The sequence below is a fragment of the Pezoporus flaviventris genome, unplaced genomic scaffold, assembly GCF_033815535.1.
Source record: "Pezoporus flaviventris isolate CSIRO_AGI_PZ_B2104156 unplaced genomic scaffold, CSIRO_AGI_Pfla_v1 ptg000005l, whole genome shotgun sequence".
In the NCBI taxonomy this organism is placed as follows: domain Eukaryota; kingdom Metazoa; phylum Chordata; class Aves; order Psittaciformes; family Psittacidae; genus Pezoporus; species Pezoporus flaviventris.
Genome location: NW_026892553.1, coordinates 7,169,348 through 7,186,647, shown reverse-complemented (window position 1 = coordinate 7,186,647; position 17,300 = coordinate 7,169,348). Strand labels below are relative to the sequence as shown.

Here is a 17,300-nt window from a genome sequence, read left to right as displayed (position 1 = left end):
GCAGGGCCGGGCCGGGCTCCGGGAGCGGGCCCGCGTAGCGTCGGTAGGGGACAGGCCGCAGGGTCCCCCCGCCGCGGGGCTGCCGTCACCCTGGGTTTCAGGCTTGGTGTTCCTGGCGAAGAAGGGGAGATGAGTAAGGGCAAGGACGATGCTCCGCATGAGCTGGAGAGCCAGTTCGTGCTGCGGCTGCCGCCGGTAAGAGCCGTTCGGTCTGGGGCAGGCATCGCGGTTACGTGCGGCTCATGCCCGTTTACTGGGTGAGCAGCGGGCTGGCGACACGGGTTCGCCAGGCAGGTGGGGCCGGTTGTGAGCCTGCGGACCCGGCAAGGGACGTGGGCACAGGCTGGGTGCTTTGGGTACCCGTTCCCGCTGCTTTGGGCTGATCTTCCACGGCCTCCTCTTAGGGGGAGGTGACACGGAGCTGGAGGCTGGGGAGACAACGCAGAGGCTCAGGGGGGGAGCCTGAGGCACCGCGGGTGCTGGCTCTGCAGGGCTGTGGCTGTCAGCGCGCTCGATGCTGTGGGTTGGATGCTTGAAGCCAAGGCTGTGTCATGCTGAGACCACAAGAGCTCGGTGATGGGAGCTGTAACCGCCCGCAGAGCTGTGTCCCCGGCAGGAATCACGCTGAAGTCGGGGGCTCCACCCTGCTGTCAGAGCTGCATCATGTCCTGGGGTGTGAAGGGCACTGGGAATAGCAGAGCCACAGGGATAATGCATTGGGAGGAGGGTGCCGTTTTCATTGCAGCACAGCTGTCTGTGTTGGCATGGAGGGGTGCTTGAAGCTGGGCAGAAACCTTTGGTGATTCTCGGAAGCCCATCCAATCCTGACATAAGGCTTTCCAACCTTCCCAGGAATATGCCTCCACTGTGCGGCGAGCGGTACAGTCTGGGAATGTCAACTTGAAGGACAGGCTCACCATTGAGCTACACGGTGAGTGAGCAGGATCGGGGCGTCTTATAACTCCTCTGACAGTCCACAAGTGAAGCTGTGTGACTTGCGTGTGTCTTCCCTTGATGTCTTTGCTGCCCAGGAATGCGTTGCTCAGTTTAACTGTTCAGTGACAGTGGTAACCTGTCCCATGGCTTTCCACAGCGGATGGGCGCCATGGGATTGTCCGTGTGGACCGGGTGCCACTGGCAGCCAAGCTGGTGGATCTGCCCTGCATCATTGAGAGCTTAAAAACCATTGACAAGAAAACCTTCTATAAGACAGCAGATATATGCCAGGTATGGTTTGTCCTCATCTGTCCCAGCAGCTTAATTCCTTGCTCCCGGCTCCAGGAAAACCGCTGTACACTTTGGCAGCTGGACGCCCAGTATAACATGGCCAATTTCGGTACTCTCACAATAGTAGCAGTTTAAAATTCATTTAGAAATCCCATTTGCAAAGCATGAAACATGATTGTCCTTGTAACAGCTTCACTGCTGCTGTGCTTGGGTATGAAGTGAGCTGCTTGTGGAATACTGTGTTTCTCGTACCCCGTGCCTGGAAATCCCTTTGGCTCACCCATGCAGTGGGCAGTCACTTCATTTTCCACAGAAGCTTTCACATCCTTTTGTCCTTGTATAACAATAAGCACCCTTTATGTTTATGTGGGGATTCCAGATGCTTGTTTGCACCGTGGATGGTGATCTGTACCCCCCTTTGGAAGAGCAAACTGTGAGTACTGACCCTAAGGCAAACAAGAAGAAGGACAAGGACAGAGAGAAGAAATTCATCTGGAACCATGGCAGTGAGTAGAGACTGTGCCAAACACACAGCTCCATCCCACCACCCCAGTGTCCCAACAGCTATTGAGGGCACTCACCACTGCCACGTCTCGCCTGTGGTGCTGCTCTTTTCAGTGCTGTCTCTGTTCCCAAAGGGATCTTCTCCCTGTTGGCACACAGCTCTCCCATTAGGCCATCTGCCTGACACATGCAATCTGTTTCCTCTGTCACAGTCACTCTTCCCCTGAAAAATGTACGGAAGAGACGATTCCGGAAGACAGCTAAGAAGAAGGTGAGCTGCTTCTCACACAGATACAGAAACCAAAGCAGAGGCATTAGGGCTGTGTCTTTCTATGAGCCCAGAAAACATTGCTTCATGTATTTCCTTGCCCGAGATGAGGGTGAAGGATCGGTAGCAGATTTAAGCACTTCTTTGGGTGCTTCTTCCATGTTTCCCAAGATGCTCCTAAGGGGAAAATCCTCTGTGCAGAGGACTGCTGGAACCCATTCCTGTGTCTGCCTTGCCACAGTGCATCTCTTCCTGCTCATAGAGAAGGAAGGAAGACTTGCATGGAAATGAAGCCCCGCTCATTCCTGCTTTCCCAGCTGAAATCTTCTCTCTATGCATAAGCTGTTCCCTTCCCCAACAAGCAATGCTACAAATAGAATAACTGTCATTTCAGCTGGGGGAGTGACAACAGATGGAGCTCAGAGACTGTCTCTGTGCATATGCACAAACCAGGCAAGGTGCTGGGGAGAGGCAGTGCTGTGAGGTTGAGAAGGCTTGTTCTTCTCTGCTTTGCAGTTCCTGAGAACTATTTCATGCTATTTTGCATGACATTTGGGAAACAAATTACTCGAGACATTCTTACAGCACACAGGAGAGATTTGATGTCACTGCATTAAGATTCCTGGCTGATTTAAATGTGAAAAATTAAACCTGCTTTTGACTGAGGTGGGAAGGAGCTGAGCTGACCATCCGTCAAGATACAGCACCTCAAAGACTTTCTGCATACACACCTAAAGTCTTATTTCATAGCCAAGTACAAAAGTGAGAGCAGACAGCCCACCAAGGAGCTCTGTGCAAAAAAGATGGGCTGCCTTCAGGAGGTGCATAAATTACTTCTGGGGTGAGGATGAGCAAAGGCTGAGCAGAAAGCATAAGAGAAGAGAGGCTTGAGATGTCTCTGTCCAGAGGTGGAGGGTTGGAGTTGGCCAACAGCAGCGTGCACGAAGCATTTAACAATTTCTCTGTTCTCTTTCCCCTCTCTGGCCTAGTATATAGAGTCTCCTGATGTGGAGAAAGAGGTGAAGCGTCTCCTGAGCACAGATGCTGAAGCTGTCAGTGTCCGTATCCTTTTAGGAGAGAAAAGCCCAAGCCGGGGATGGGGCACTATGTGTGACCTGGGGGTTCTGGCAAGGAGATAAGTTCAGCTTAATATGGGTGTGAGAGGCTACGAGATGGGTGTGAGGGGCTGCAAGACAGAGGTACAAGAGGCACTGAAGTTTTGGAGCTTCATCTTTTCCTTGTTCAGAGCTCATTGTTTCTTCACGGTGACCTTCCTTGGACTGTAGTATTGTACTGAGCAGGAACGTAAGTAACGGCAGAGGAGAAGTCATCAAGCAAAGGGGCTGGGGTGGTTTGTCCTGGATGGCCATAGCTCTAAGGCCAGACTTGCTGGAGGAGCAATGATCCGCTGCAGTTTTTAGCATTCTTCCATCACACTGCATCTTTCATGTTCCTCTTTTTCCCTTGACTCATCTGTTCCTGCTCTCAGGCTGGGAAGTCATTGCTGAAGACGAAACAAAAGAAGTAGACAACCATGGTTCGCTCACCAGCCTGGACATCTCCTCCCCAGGGATGTCAGGACATAAGCAAGGCTCCTCAGGTGCAGTGGGCAAGGCTGTTCTTTTCTTTCTAGACACTAAGTAAATCGGTTGGCCCCATTCTCTCTGGGGTAAGCCCTAACCAGAGCAAAGGAGAGAGGGCGTAGAGAGAGACACCCAGTACTGACATGGTCCCTGGCAGGCAGAGGGTGTGAGGAGGTCATCAGCTGTGCTTTTTCTCTTCTCTTCCCCTTAGAACATGATGAACTACGGGAGATATTTAATGACATCAGCAGCAGCAGTGAAGATGAAGATGAGAGGGATCATCATGACGATGAAGACCTGAACATCATGGACACTGAGGATGACTTGGAGAGGCAGCTGCAGGACAAGCTGAATGAGTCTGATGGGCAGCAACAGGAGAATGAGGGCTCCAACCAGATAGGTGAGTGGATAGCAGAGCACAGTAGGGTCACCAGGGTGCCAGGCAGCCTGCACTGGCCCAGCTCTGCTGCTGTGGGTCTGAGCTCACTCTCTCTTCCAGTCATGGGGATCCAGAAGCAGATTGACAACCTGAAAAGTAAACTCCAGGAGACCCAGGACAGGAGGAAGCGCCAGGAAGATCTCATCATGAAAGTGGAGAACTTGGCCCTCAAGGTGAGAGCTCTCCTGGGGGCTCTTCAAGTCTTCTGCTTAGCACTGGATTGCCATTAGATCCAGCAGACTGATTCTGCTGCTGGCCTGGAAAAGGCATGGGTCTGGGCTTGCTGGGTTAAAAATCATGGAATCCCAGGTTGGAAGGGATCTCAAGGATCATCTGATCCAATCTTTCTTGGCAAAAGCAGTCTATGCAGGATGCCCAGCACCCTGTCCAGCTGACTCTTAAAGGTATCTGATTTTGGGGAATCTACCACTTCCCTGGGGACATTGTTCCAATGGCTGATTGTTCTCATTGGGAAAAATTTTCCCCTTGTGCCCAACTGGAATGTCCCTGGGAGTAACTTGTACCCATTAACCCTTGTCTTTTCCATGTGACTCCTTATAAAAAGGAAGTTTCCATCTTCCTTGTAGCCACCTTTTAAATTTAAACATGGTGATAAGGTCTCCCCTGAGCCATCTTTTCTCTAGGCTGAAAAAACCTTTAAGCCCTTCTTGAAGGTAGAGGTGACATTTGCCTTCTTCCAGTCTCCTGGCATGTCCTCTGATCTCCACGACTTCTCAAAGACTATGGAGAGCGGCCTTGCAATGTCAGCCAGCTCTCTTAACACCTTTGGAAGATGTCATCAAGGCCCATCGATTTTTAGGGGTCGGGACTGCACACAACTGCAGGGCTGGCTGTCGGTGCAGCCTGGGGCTTGCTGCACTGTTTGACATGTTGTACTGGCACCCATTCAGTTGAGAGCACACCGGTGACTGTGATGTCTCATGTTTGTCTCTGCAGACGCGTCTCCAGGCCGTGCTGGATGAGTTCAAGCAGCAGGAGGAGCGAGAGAAGCAGCAGGTGAGGAAACTCCCACAGCGGAGGGGGAAGAACTGGGACATGATGTGGTTCTAGGCTTGACCTATGACGAAGTTTCCTTAATCTTGTACCACACCAGGTCAGCTGTGCCTGTACCTTATCTGTGGTTGCAAGGGTTTCCTAAGGCACAGGGAAGTGTAGGAGATGGGGTTGATTACAGCCTTCCTTCTGGAGGAGCAGGGACCCAAAACTGTGGATTGCTACCTGGGGTAAAACCTGACATAATAGCTGCCAGGATTGCTACCTGGAGTAAAACCTGACACAGAAACCCACTAGCACCTATGTACAAGAAGGGCAGTGGCTGTAGGGTCTGGGCACATTTCCTGCCTGAGCAGCTCTGCTGAGTTTCAACCAGGTACCAAGGCAGGAGGTTCCCACTCCCACGTTCCTGTTCTGCCCCAGAGGTGCCCAGGGATGGCTCCCTGCAACGTACAGGCACAGCAGCACCAGTGTAGGTGGAAGATCCACAGAAACAGAAGTGCTTGGGCTGGAGCTGCCAGGAGTCCCTGCTATGCCATATTGCAATGCCTCACTCTCTCTTCCCAGATGACGTCCCTGCAGGAGCAGCTGGAGTCCCTCATGGAGAAGTGAGGAGCAGGCCGGGGTCTTTATACCTGCGAGCAGAGCTGGAAGTGGTGTTATCTGCCACGCTGAAGTCTATGCTCTAGTCACACACCTCTGCTGCTGGGCATGTCCAGTGCTGGTCTCACATGTATTTTTCTGGGCTGGGTTTGCGGAGCTAAGGAATTAAACTATGCCTGTGAGAGCAGCCAGAATACGGGATTTACTGTAAATACTCAGCACCATTCTCCCAGAGGGGTTTAGTTCCCCCTGGGGCAACTTTCTGCATCTTGATGGGCTGTGGCCAGATAGGAACTTGTTCTTGTGTGTGAGGAATACTCGTGTCTGCAAATCAGACTCAATAAAGGACTGTTTCCAACCCTTGTCTGCTCTTCTGTGGTCTCCAGGGCACAGACTGCAGAGCACAGAGCCTGTGACTGCCTCTGACCACGCACAACAGTTCTGGGCTCCTTCGCTGAAGTGCTCCTTCTGTGGCTGGGTAAAGGAAGCGTGGGGAAGGGAGCCCTGTGAGCTGTCAGGCTAAAGAAGGACCGAAGCCCTCCTGATAATTCCTCACAGACTGGGCAGGCAAATCCCAGATTAACCTGGCAGGGTGGGAAGAGGATTAGAAGGGCAGTTCCAGAATGCAACAGAGGGCACCAAGGGTGTGCCACGGTAGGACACCCCTCTGTCAACCCAAAGCACAAGGGAAGGGGAGAAGGGCTTCCAAGCTCTGCCCCAGCACAGAGCTGGGAAGGCCAGCAGCAGCCCTGGGAGATGACATGTGTGTGCAGATAGTCAGGAAAGGGAGAGACCCTGAAGCAGACGTGGAGCTCAGGAAGGGCCTGAGCGTGGCTCTGTGCCTGTGACCTGCTCGTGAGGGCCAGCAGGAGCAGCTATGGAGGAAACCTACCTGCTGAATGTGGAAGGGGTCAGGAAGAAGATTCTGCATGGAGGCCAAGGGGAGCTGCCCAAGCTGCAGGATGGGAGCAAGGTAAGTTGCCTTGGTTGTTACACCAAAGCCCTAGGAGAGGGGAGTGGGCCCAACGCCACCATCCCTGCCCATTACAGTTAGCTGTAAAAGCCATATTTGGGTCTGTGGTATGGGGAGATCCCATCTTCAGGACATCTCTCTCAAGGGGGAGGTGCAGGAAGGGCTGGTTTGGGCACAAGCAGCTACAGGGGTGCCAGTGGGGAGCTGATATTCCCCAGCCCATGGGCATGGGCAGAGTAGTGTGGGTTCTGCCATCTCCTGGTGTATCCTATGGGCACATTCTGGATTATAAAGTGGGATCCAAAGAGAACAGCAAGATACATCAGTGATGGGTGTTTAGACACTCCACCATCTGCTTGCTGTCGTAAGAGGCATGAGAGAGAAGGAGGCACAATCTCCTGCTGTGAATGGAGAGCTGCCAGTCAACCCAGCACGCTGCTGGGAGCAGGCTTGGGCCTGGATCTTGGCCCCATGGCAGAGGGATTTGGGGCTGGTGAGGGGCCGGAGGTCTCTCACTGCTCAACACTGAGCTTTTTCTGGGGCAGATCACCTTCCACTTCCAGACACTGAAGGATGACTTTGAGCGGACGGTCATCGATGACAGCCGGGAAGCTGGCATCCCTATGGAGATCATCGTGGGCAAGATGTTCAAGCTGGAGATCTGGGAGACGCTGCTCAGCTCCATGAGAACTGGGGAAGTGGCTGAGTTCTGGTGCGATGCCATTGTGAGTGAGGGGCCCATAGGCATCTACCCACCTCCTTTCTGCAGGGTCAGGGCACAAGACCACGTACCCAGAGATACCCCAGCCTTGCCTGGTGCAAGCACAGGGCACTCAGGTGTCACCATTGCACCACTGGGCTACCCCCAGTGGAAGGGGTGCAGACAAGACCCATGCAGCTGAGCAGGGTGCTCCCCCTCCTTGCAGCACACAGGCATGTATGCCCTGGTCTCCAGGGGCATGCGGAGGATCGCAGAGGGCCGGGACCCCCTGGAAGGGCAGAAGCACCGCTGTGGCATGGGCAACATGTTTGACTACCATAGCACGGGCTACGATGACCTGGATGAGCTGCAGCGGACGCCGCAGCCCCTCATCTTCATCATGGAGCTGTTCCGGGTAAGGGGGATGTGGGGATGGGGAGGGATTGCCAGGGCAGCAGCTCAGCTCCCGCTGCCCGTGCAGGTAGAGGAGCCCTCAGCCTACAAACGTGACACGTGGGCCATGAGCAAGGAGGAGAAGCTGGCGGCAGTGCCCGTGCTGCACAGCGAGGGCAACCGCCTTGTGCTCCGCAAGGAGTTCGCGCAGGCAGCAGCCAAGTACCAGGAGGCTGTCATCTGCCTGAGGAACCTGCAGGCCAAGGTGAGCAGGACCCAGGCACCTCCTGTCCTCCCTGAGGGAGGGGATGGCCACAGCCACGAAACACCGACTGTGGCTCCCCGGGGCAGGAGAAACCATGGGAGGAAGGCTGGCTGAAGCTGGAGAGGTTGGTCACACCGCTGGTGCTCAACTACTGCCAGTGTCAGCTGGAGCTGGGAGAGTACTACGAGGTGCTGGAGCACACAACAGAGCTCCTCCAGAAACACAAAGGTACCTGTGGCCTGCATCCCACCCTGCTGTGCACACAGCCCCAGGGACTCTGGCCTCTGGATTTCCCAATCGTGACAACGCTCATCCCGTATCCCTCTGCCTGTGATGGTTGCCTGGATCCCCATGGCCACTGCAGAACCCACGTCCCAGGTCTCCCTGCCCATGATGGCACCTGCACCCTGTATCCTCCACCTCTACCCCATGATATCCCACATCATCCACAACCCCCCCCACCCACCATGATTCCCCTTTCCCATGATGATCCCTGCACCCTCTACCCCCTGGTGCCCGCAGTGGCACAAGTAACCCTGCCCCTACCTCCAATAGCACCCAGCGCTGCTCCGCACGCGTTCCCATGGTCTCCAGCTCCTGTGGCTGGTGGCCCTGAGCTGCAGGACCCCCCCCTCCCCGGGGGCTCTCCTCTCCTGGCAGACAACGCCAAGGCCTATTTCAAGCGGGCGAAGGCTCACGCTGCTGTGTGGAACGAGCGGGAGGCGCGGGAGGACTTCCTGCGGGTGGCTCACCTCGACCCCTCCATGGCCGCCGCAGTGAAGAAGGAGCTGAAGCAGCTCGGGGAGAGGATGAGGAAGAAGCACGTGGAGGATCGGAAGCGCTACCAAGGGCTCTTCCAGCCACCCCGGGGGCCGCAGGCCAGCAAGGGGCAGGAGAGCAGGGAGGTGCTGCAGGAAGGGGCACCCCAGGGTGAGGCTGGGGTCCCAGAGACCCCTGGGCAGGGGGAGTGGGGCGCAGGGATGGGAGAAGCAGAACAACCAGGGGCTGACCAAGCGGAACAAGGGACCCACAGGGCTGGGGGTGAAGGGGCAGCACCAGGAGTCCTGACCCAGGGGCAAGCTGCAGAGGTGGAGGGGAGGGGTGGGACAGGAGTGGGGGAAGAAGAAAACATGGGCACCTCTAGGGCAGAGTCAGGAAGCTGGGGAGCAGAGAGGGGAGCAGAAGAGGGAGGTGAGGAAGAAGAGGAGGGGGAAGAGGAAGAAGAGGAGGGAGAGAAGATGGAGAAAAAAGAAAAGGAGGACAGAGGGGAAGAGAAGGAAAAGAAGACAGAGGAGAACAAAGAGGAAGAGAGCCCACAAGCAGAGAAAGAGGAGGAGAGGAAAGAGGAAGGGAAGAAGATGGAGGAGGAAGAAAAAGAGGACAGAGAGGAAGAGGAGGCCAGTAAGGAAGAGACTCCACAAGCAGAGAAAAAGGAGGAGGGGAAAGAGGAAGAGGAGGGGGAAAAAGGGGAGAAGATGGAGGAGGAAGTAAAAGAGGACAGAGAGGAAGAAAACGAGAAGGTAGAGGAGGACACAGAGGAAGAGAGCCCGCAAGCAGAGCTGCACACGCTGTCTGCAGGGCACTGTGGGGCAGCGCGAGGGACAGAGGCATCAGGGTTCGGGCAGGGGCTGGAGCAGGGAGCCGGTGGAGCACGGGATGCTGGCACAGGGACCACGGCCAGGGCTGAGCCAGGCAGAGCCCCAGAGCTGGATGAAGCACCCGGCGAGGTGCTGGCAGAGGGGAGCAGCGGGGAGCAGCCAGCAGGCACTGCCAAGGGGGAAGGTGGCGTCCCCCTAGACAGCTTCCCCCCGGGGGCAGAGCTCCAGGCTCGGCACGCAGGGACAGGGGATGGGCTGGATGGAGGCTCAGGGGTACCCCCCTGCCCCACAGCAGCCAGGGAAGGGGGTGGTGCACCCCCAGAGCCCTGCAGCGAGAGCAGAGAGCTCGGGGCCAGCCCTGGGCAGGGGCACAGCACAGGCGGTGGGGCTGCTGTGCACTGAGAGGGAAGCCCCAGGGCAGTGACACGGGAACAAAGCTGTCCTCCACCGGCCACTGCTGCAGCGCCCGCCTGCTGCCGCCCTGCCCCGACTCGCCGGCTCCAGCCCCGCGCAGCCGGCACCGCTGAGCTCTGCTGGCTCCGAAATAAAAGCTCTTCCCTGGCACCACGGGCTGGATCTGTTCCTGGATGGGACCCGCTTCCCTGATCACCTCCTGCCTTGCCCTGGAGCCTGCAGCACACGGATGGGGCACTTTGTGCCACCCTTCACAGAGGCTGCGGTTCACCCCCGTTTACGCTCCGGAAAGTCTCCTTGGTGAGAGCGGTCCCCATGCAGTAGCGTCGGGTCGGGCCTTGGCACAGCACCACCAGCCCTTCCAGGTGGGGGTGAGAGCAGGTCTGGCCCTACAAGGGTCAGTCCTGGCCAGGCTCTGCATGGCATCTCAGGCTGGTCTGCACCCTGTGGGGCAGGGAGCCCCCAGCCGTGCCCTGGGCTATGAACCAGCTGAGCCCTCACTGTGCCATGGAGACACAGGGAGCATGGGGCAAAAGCACCCTGACACCTCTGTGCCCTGGAGACCTAATGGGGCTCCAAGGAGAAAACATGGAGGGAGAGGACTGCCCATCCAGCATCCCTCTGCTGCCTACATCCTTCCTGGGGCTGAAGGGTTTCCCACAGGACATATTCCCAGATGAGGAAGAACTATCCCCGCACAGCCCCTGTCCCAGGCTGCCACATGGCCCTGGGCAGATCTTGCTGGCAGTGGATGAAGGAAGGTGGTGGCTGGGGGACACATCTGTGTCCGGGGAGCCCAAGGCTCCTGCTCTGCTTCAGATGGTGTGGACACAGGGACATCTGTGTCCCAGCAGCCCTGCAGGACCAGTGCCAGGGTGGCACGGTGGTGGCAGCTGCCCTGACTCAGCCAAGGTGCATGGACAGAAGAGGCCAGAGCACTGATCCGGGTCTCAGTATGAGTACAAATTTATTCTCCTTCCAGAGCAGAGAATCACAAAGCAGAGAGGACAGCAGCACCACGGTTACCAGAGCATTAGCCAACCTGCTCCCCTCCCTGCCATATCCTAGCTCCCAAACACAGCCCTGTGGTACCCAGTACCTGGCACCAGGGCCAGCTGCTCTGCCCTCATCCTGCCTTTTCCTTCCTTCAGCTCCCCTCTAGCTGCATACTCCCGACCTCACACTCAGGCCAAAACCTCGCTCCTCCCCATATCCCCTAGTCCTGCACTGGGATAACAGGAGACCCAGCCAGGTCTTGCAGGCTGGAATATGGTCCCTTCACTGCAGCCAAACACACAGCATGCTTACAGCCAGCCTACCATCAATGCCACCGGTAATGCACGGCTGCTGCCAGCCTGGGTGTGATAGGGGACAGCAAGGACAGCAACTCGCACTGCTGTCAGTGGACACTGCAGCGCAACACCCCAAAAACCAGGCCATAGGATTCCCAATGCCCAATCCCCACTGTGGGCACTGCTTCACACCTCTGCCAGCACTGTCTTGGTCCAAACCTCCCAGACAGCTCACACCACATCCCACCCCAGTCTGGTACAACAGCCCCGTCCCTGTCCTCGAAGCAAGCCCTGCTTTGGGCAGGATGCTTCACACCTGCATGAGTCCCTGCCTTGCCCTGCCCTATCCCAAGGGCTCAGGCATCTCATCATTGTGTCCCCAGAGCATCAGGACTACCTCAGCCCCACTCTGGGCACCCCTCAGCACCTGACTCTACCTCTTCCTCGACATAACACAGCAAGAGACAGCCAGCCTGAGGGAGCCTTTGGGACCAGCAGCACCATCGTGCTGCCGCCCATTGCAGAGGAGCCTCCTCCCTGCTGCCTGATTCTGAGTGACTCCAGCCCCTCGGCCCAGCTCAAACTGAAGGACAGCAGCAGGGCAGCTGCTTTGGGGTGGCAAGGAAGTGCCCTGCCTGTCCTGCTGCCTGCCTGCGCTGCTCCTGCAGCACAGCTCAATGTCCTGGAGAAGCCCCTTCCCGAAGCACTGTTGGCTGCAGGAGCCAAGGCTTCCCAGGGATGGAGCCAGGTCCGGGCAGGACACGCTCTCTGTGCCACAGCAAAGGCACAGCTCCCCAGCAAACCAGGCAGGACAGGGTACCTGCTGCTGGTCCAGCCTTCCACTGAGCTCCCCTCGCAGCAACCCTGCTCCAAGGCAGCATCAGCAACAGGGGAAGTGCTGGTCCCTGCAGGAGCAGAGGCTGGGCTGGACTGAAAGTGAAGGGCAGCTGCACTTACAGTATTAGAATTTAATGGAGTGAGTCCATGAGAGTATTTAAGTACAGAATATATATATATAACATACAGAAATATATGCAAATTAGATGATAAGGCTCTGTTATAAAGACCATCTCAAGGTAAGGCTACTAGCTGGGCTGAAGCTCTGGCATGGACTCATCCCTACTCCATAAACCTCCCAGCCTCTCCCCACCAGGCAGCACATGCCTGGCTGGCTGCAGAGCCCTGGCTGGCAGAGAGAGTTCAATCCATAAGGCTGGCAGCTGGATGCTGTTAGAGAGAGCTCTTGTAAAACCTGGGTGCCTCCAGGAGTGTTTTGGTGCCCATAAACCTGGATCAGAGATGGAGAGCAGTGGGGTGCTGAGCTCTGCATCCCCCGAGGGCTGCGGGGAAAGGCAGCAGCCTGCAAGTGCCAGGGGAGACAAGCAGCTTCTGCTGCTTCAGTTCTTCCTTCTGACCCTTTCCATCCAGGCCTGGGCACTGTGGCTGTGACCAAGCCAGCCTCCTGGGAGCCCACAGTCCTGCTCCTGCCTGGCCCGTGTTCCCCTGAGGTCTCCTGGGACTGGCAAGTATCCTGCACAACTGCCTCACAGGGAGTCTGTGCGAGGTCTGCTGCAGCACAAGGAGTGTAGCAGGGAGGGGAAGGGGAGGAAGGTAGCCAGGTAGCTGGTTAGGAAAAGCCTCTGGCTCACAGGAGGTGTTAGATAAGGGAGGTCATACCTGGAAGAGAAACACAGAGGTCAGGACAACAAGACCTGGAGCCACACGGTTAGAACTGGGCTGCTGCAGAGCCAAGGAGGATCGGGTTCAGGGATGGCAGAAAGCAGGCCAGGGGCTGGGCAGAGAGGGAAGCTCCCTGCTGTGTTAGTGCTGGCACCAAGCAATGCCTCCCTCAGCACACGCATGGGCAGCTTGGGCGCAGGACCAAGTGCTGCTCTTGGGATGGAGCACAGAGGAACAGCAGTAAAACCAACATCAAAACCCACTGGGCAGGTTAAGTGCCATCCGCGTGTATCCCCCAGTCCCCATCCCTGCTGTGCAGAGATGTCCATGAGCAGCGAGGAGAGCTCGCACCATTGCTTCCATCTCATCCAGTAACTACGGCCTCGACGTGTCCCGGAGAGGGGTCTAGACAGGGATGGAGCAAAGAGGTGGCTCAAGGTGGTCACTGCAGACTCGATGCTGGCAGGTCTGTCCATCTCTGCCATGGGGAGCCCTGCAGGGTGCAGGGTCCCGAGCAGGGCAGAGGCTGCCTTGTGGCTTATTGAGGGGGTCTATTTGGTCCATACTCTTGGCAGCATTTCCTTACGGGTATAAAAACTCCTCCTCATCCTCTCTGTGCCCAGGCCAGCACCAGTCCCAGCAGCACTGTGGCAGCAGAGCTCTTGGCTTTAGGCGCTGCAGGGGACCGGCCATCACAGAGAAGCTGGGATCGGGACAGGGCTCTGTGGGAAAACCTCATCTGAGGGAGCAGTAAGAGGCCAGAGAGGGGGATTTCACTCGGGTACCTCGAGAGTTGGGGAAGGCGCTGCGCAGCTTCTCCATGATGTCTTCCAGGCACACGCTGACCTCCTGGGTTTTGGCTTCCACCTCATCTGCAGCAGGAAAGAGGGCAGGGGGTGAGCAGCTCCATGGGCATCCACCTCTCTGGCCAGCATTCCTGCAGGATGGCAGGGCCCAGGCAGCTTCCTGCAGCGCTGAACTCAGGGGGAGCTCAGTCCAGCCTCAACCCTCACCTGCAGTTTCCGTGTCAGGGGTGTTGTGCTCTCTCTCCTTTGCCTGGCTGCCTTCAGACTGATGTGGAGATGAAGCCAAGGAAGAGGCTGCTGAACCGTTGCCCTCTGACTCTGCTGGAGGCTTGAGAGAAGGCGAATTGTCACAATTCTGTGTCCTTGTCCTCCCCCAGTTCCAACCGTCCCTTTCTGCCAGCTCCGTTATGGCAAAGCCCGCCCCAAGGATGGGCTTCTCTGCATCCTTGCTCCGACAGTACCTGCAGCAGCAGCTCCCTCAGCCGGTGCAGTTGGGACTCCAGCTGCTTGTTGTGGTCCTCCAGGATCTGCATGCGGGTCTCCAGGCGGCTCTTGTGCTGCCGGAGGATCCGTGCTTCCGCCAGGAGCTCATCATTACATGGGTCTTGCATGGATTCAGGGGAGCTTGTAGCCAAGGTCGGAGACTCCACCGCCTCATCGTGCTGCCACTTCAAACGTCTCAGCTCTCCCTGGAGGATCCTGCGGGATAGCCTGCATCAGCATCACCGCTCTCCTCAGAGACAAGGCACCCCTGGAGCCTTTGCTGTGACGCTTGAGGACCAGCACGCTCCCGAACCCTGTCCCTGCACCACAGAGTAGCCTTCCTGCAGCTCTGCCCCGCTTACAAAGAGCCATGCAACTGCTTCCTAAGAGGCTGAGAGCAAGGGAAAGCATCACCTCCTCCTGAGCCGATCTGCCCTGCCTAGAGCCTCACTGCAAGTGATCCAGAGCAGCCCCACCACTGCTTGCGAGGGGCTCAGGGGAAGACGGCAGTGCCCTGTGCTCACATCAGCCACTTTGGGGTTCAGGAGGGGAACAGGTTCTGGGCATGGGGCAGGAACATTTTGGCTCTTCTGCCTCCTCAGAGAGCACACCCTGAGTGCTCCAGGGAAGGTTTCAGAGCTCCAAACCAGCCTACCCAGCTCCTCCAATCCCTGCTCCAGCCCCAGCAGCTATCCCCAGCTCCACTCTGAGCTCGGCCAGGCTCCTCCAGCCCCTTTCCCTTAGGCTGTAACCCCCCTTTCAGAGTTGCCTATGCCCCTACCTGTTCTCATCCTCCAAGTGGGCCAGGATTCGCTCCAGCTCTCCCTTGTCATCCATGTTGAGGCTTCCTGGCATGGGCTGGCTGCCCCCGGGCTCTCTGTCAGTGATGGGGCTGGAATGGCGCAGCAGGTACTGGTCCTCATCCCTGTTGCAGCAGGGGGAGAAACCCCTTAGTGAGAAACATCAGTCCCATAGGATTTGTGTGCTCATGGGGAAGGACAGCCTGGAGGGAGGTGGGTTCATATGGGAGCTTGTTGTGGCTGCCACCACAAGTGGCCCTTTGGTAGCCAAGGACCTCAGGCTCAAAGGAGCTGGGAAGGAAAGCATCTCTGTGCCCTGGCTGGGCAGGGATGGAGCCACAGGAGCCCTGATTCCGCAGGAGGGAAAGGAGGCAGAACTCACAGGCTATCATCAGGGGACAGGCTGTCACTGAAGAAGGAACAGTTCTGGCTTTCCATCTCTGCAAGCCTGAAGGAAAGAGAAACAGGCTCAGATGTGGTGACAGACACCCTGAATGTCTGCTTAATGCACCCTTCTTACAGCAGCCCCTGCCAGACCCCTCTCTGCCATGCAGCCAGCTCAGCATCCTCTCGCATAACCGGAGGGGTGGAAGTGTGCCCTGAGCTACATGAGCTGCAGGCTCCCTGTGCTCCTCAGCTCCCCACACTCTGCCTGGACCCATGCTGAGGGCAGAGGCGTTACAGACCACAAGGCAGCAGCACTGGGCAGCACATGGGCAGAGCAAGGTGCTGAGGAACCCATCCAGCAGCTCATACAGGGAAAAGAGCAGGAGGGTGCATGGAGGCTGCTTCACCACTAAGATATCTGCTGTCAAATGCATGGTGTTCGCTGCCAATTTGCGTGGCATCAGCCGCATCCCAGGCAGGAGCAAAGTGGTGTGGGCAGGTCTGCCTGGCCCTGGAGCTGCCTCTTCCCATCACACTGCAGCCAACCCCATGTGCTGGCAAGCACGGAGGGGGCTGCAGGCAGCAGGAGCTCACTGTACATGTGCCCTGGAACCCCTCCGCACCCATCAGGACCACAGTCCATGGCAGCAGTGCCCATGGTGATACCTGCTGGCAAAGTGCTCGATCCGGGAATGGGTATCGGCGTGAGGCAGCATCGGGGAGGAGGCTGGTCTGGAAGAGATGCACACTGCTCAGCAAGGCTTGGCAGCCTTCCCTCAGAGCTCAGCCTTGGAGGAGCTGCCCTGGACTCCAGGGACAACCTGGAGAGGGAGACTGATATCTCTGCTCCAGCAACAACTAGGAGCTGTATCACCCCCAGAGCAAGTGCCTGCTCCAACCCTCCCATGGGAGCCCTGTCTTGCAGCTGAGATGCTGCTTCCATCTCTAGAGCTCACATATCAGATAGGATCAAGAGACGCAGCCAACTCACGTCTCAGAGAAGTCAGCCTCAAGGACGGACTGGACGGGCAGGTAACCTCTCTGCGGGTGCTTGCTGAAGTACTGCTTGGACCGGAACTTGTTCTTCAGCGTTGTGGCAAAGTCCCTCATGTTCTCACTGGATGTGGTCTGCAGAGACACAGACATTGCCAAAGCGCTGCTTAACAAAAAGTGGGGACCACAGCAGGGGAGAAGTCCCTTCAGGCTGCACCCGAGCTCCATGGAGGGAGAGGCAGACACAACCGAGGAAGCAAGCAGGGCCATGGCAGTTCTCTCAGCCTGTCATTGGGCCTGGCACAAGCCAAGCTGGACATAGCTGGGTGCCCATCGTGCTCACCAGGAGCCCCGGAGCAGCAGGGACACAGACAGCCTTCAACATGCAGAGGGGAGCAGAAACACACAAAGGGATCCACTTTTGGGGCTGCACCAGCCTCAACATCACGAGGCTCCTGCTGTCAATGGGGACCTGCTCTGAGCCAAGACCAGCCCAGCCCAGCTCCATACCGGGGTGTAGTACTCCATGATGGGGTAGTGCAGCTTGTTGCCCTTGCTGGCCCGTCCGGTGAGGAAGCAAGTCTGGCAGATATCCACATTGAACTGCTTCAGGCTCCGATACCTGGGGAGATCAAGAGGCCTTAGGGAGACAGCAAACCCACCTCATTTTGGATCAGCAGGGGACAGAGATGGTTTGTTTTGCTCTTGCACCCCACTAAACCCACAGTACTGATGGCTGAAGCGCCCAGAAAAGCATCCTGCTCCCTCCTCTCTGCTGGCACCCTGCCTGAAACACTGCTGCTGCAGAGCAATAGGTCCCCCCAACAGCACAGAACTAATTGAGCTCCATCCTGCAGGACACCACGCACTTCCCTTGG

At 57.0% G+C, this 17,300-nt stretch overlaps 4 protein-coding genes across 7 annotated transcripts in view; 2 read left to right on the top strand and 2 right to left on the bottom strand.

The window, feature by feature from the left end:
- RPL36A (ribosomal protein L36a) overlaps positions 1–17,300 on the bottom strand; it is a 46,454-nt gene that overhangs the window by 19,928 nt on the left and 9,226 nt on the right. The window lies entirely within an intron of this gene.
- Positions 55–6,000, top strand: TAF7L (TATA-box binding protein associated factor 7 like). Of its 2 annotated transcripts, XM_061445893.1 has the most exons (11): positions 55–195; positions 853–931; positions 1,094–1,227; positions 1,607–1,733; positions 1,944–2,002; positions 2,989–3,061; positions 3,489–3,599; positions 3,794–3,982; positions 4,082–4,194; positions 4,979–5,038; positions 5,603–6,000. In XM_061445893.1, exons 1-11 carry the CDS (start codon positions 130–132, stop codon positions 5,645–5,647), a joined length of 1,056 nt encoding a protein of 351 aa, XP_061301877.1. In that variant the 5' UTR covers positions 55–129; the 3' UTR covers positions 5,648–6,000. The 2 variants fall into 2 exon arrangements, with proteins under 2 accessions (XP_061301877.1, XP_061301876.1); XM_061445892.1 differs by having other exon boundaries at positions 3,794–4,194.
- Positions 6,190–12,484, top strand: LOC133265632 (aryl-hydrocarbon-interacting protein-like 1). Its single transcript, XM_061446379.1, has 8 exons — positions 6,190–6,611; positions 7,157–7,336; positions 7,538–7,726; positions 7,793–7,969; positions 8,056–8,197; positions 8,630–9,157; positions 11,657–11,891; positions 12,427–12,484. The coding sequence occupies exons 1-8, from the start codon at positions 6,516–6,518 to the stop codon at positions 12,482–12,484; spliced, it is 1,605 nt and encodes a 534-aa protein (XP_061302363.1). The 5' UTR covers positions 6,190–6,515.
- Positions 12,267–17,300, bottom strand: part of DRP2 (dystrophin related protein 2) — a 25,537-nt gene continuing 20,503 nt past the window's right edge. For 2 of the 3 annotated variants that reach the window (XM_061445902.1, XM_061445904.1), the window contains 8 exons: positions 16,933–17,044; positions 16,421–16,557; positions 16,096–16,161; positions 15,425–15,490; positions 15,024–15,167; positions 14,221–14,458; positions 13,967–14,087; positions 12,267–13,825 (listed from right to left, as the gene is read on the bottom strand). In XM_061445902.1, the coding sequence (XP_061301886.1) occupies positions 13,689–13,825; positions 13,967–14,087; positions 14,221–14,458; positions 15,024–15,167; positions 15,425–15,490; positions 16,096–16,161; positions 16,421–16,557; positions 16,933–17,044 (1,021 nt within the window). In that variant the 3' untranslated portion in view covers positions 12,267–13,688. The remainder of the gene's footprint in view (positions 13,826–13,966; positions 14,088–14,220; positions 14,459–15,023; positions 15,168–15,424; positions 15,491–16,095; positions 16,162–16,420; positions 16,558–16,932; positions 17,045–17,300) is intronic. The other variant, XM_061445903.1, reaches the window with a different exon arrangement.

Coding starts and splice junctions, on each gene's coding strand:
- TAF7L (XM_061445892.1), top strand. CDS start 130: ATGAGTAAGGGCAAGGACGATGCTCCGCATGAGCTGGAGAGCCAGTTC. Junction 932..1,093: donor GCTCACCATTGAGCTACACG/GTGAGTGAGCAG, acceptor GGCTTTCCACAG/CGGATGGGCGCCATGGGATT. Junction 5,039..5,602: donor AGGAGCGAGAGAAGCAGCAG/GTGAGGAAACTC, acceptor CTCTCTTCCCAG/ATGACGTCCCTGCAGGAGCA.
- LOC133265632 (XM_061446379.1), top strand. CDS start 6,516: ATGGAGGAAACCTACCTGCTGAATGTGGAAGGGGTCAGGAAGAAGATT. Junction 7,727..7,792: donor TCATCATGGAGCTGTTCCGG/GTAAGGGGGATG, acceptor CTGCCCGTGCAG/GTAGAGGAGCCCTCAGCCTA. Junction 7,970..8,055: donor TGAGGAACCTGCAGGCCAAG/GTGAGCAGGACC, acceptor TCCCCGGGGCAG/GAGAAACCATGGGAGGAAGG.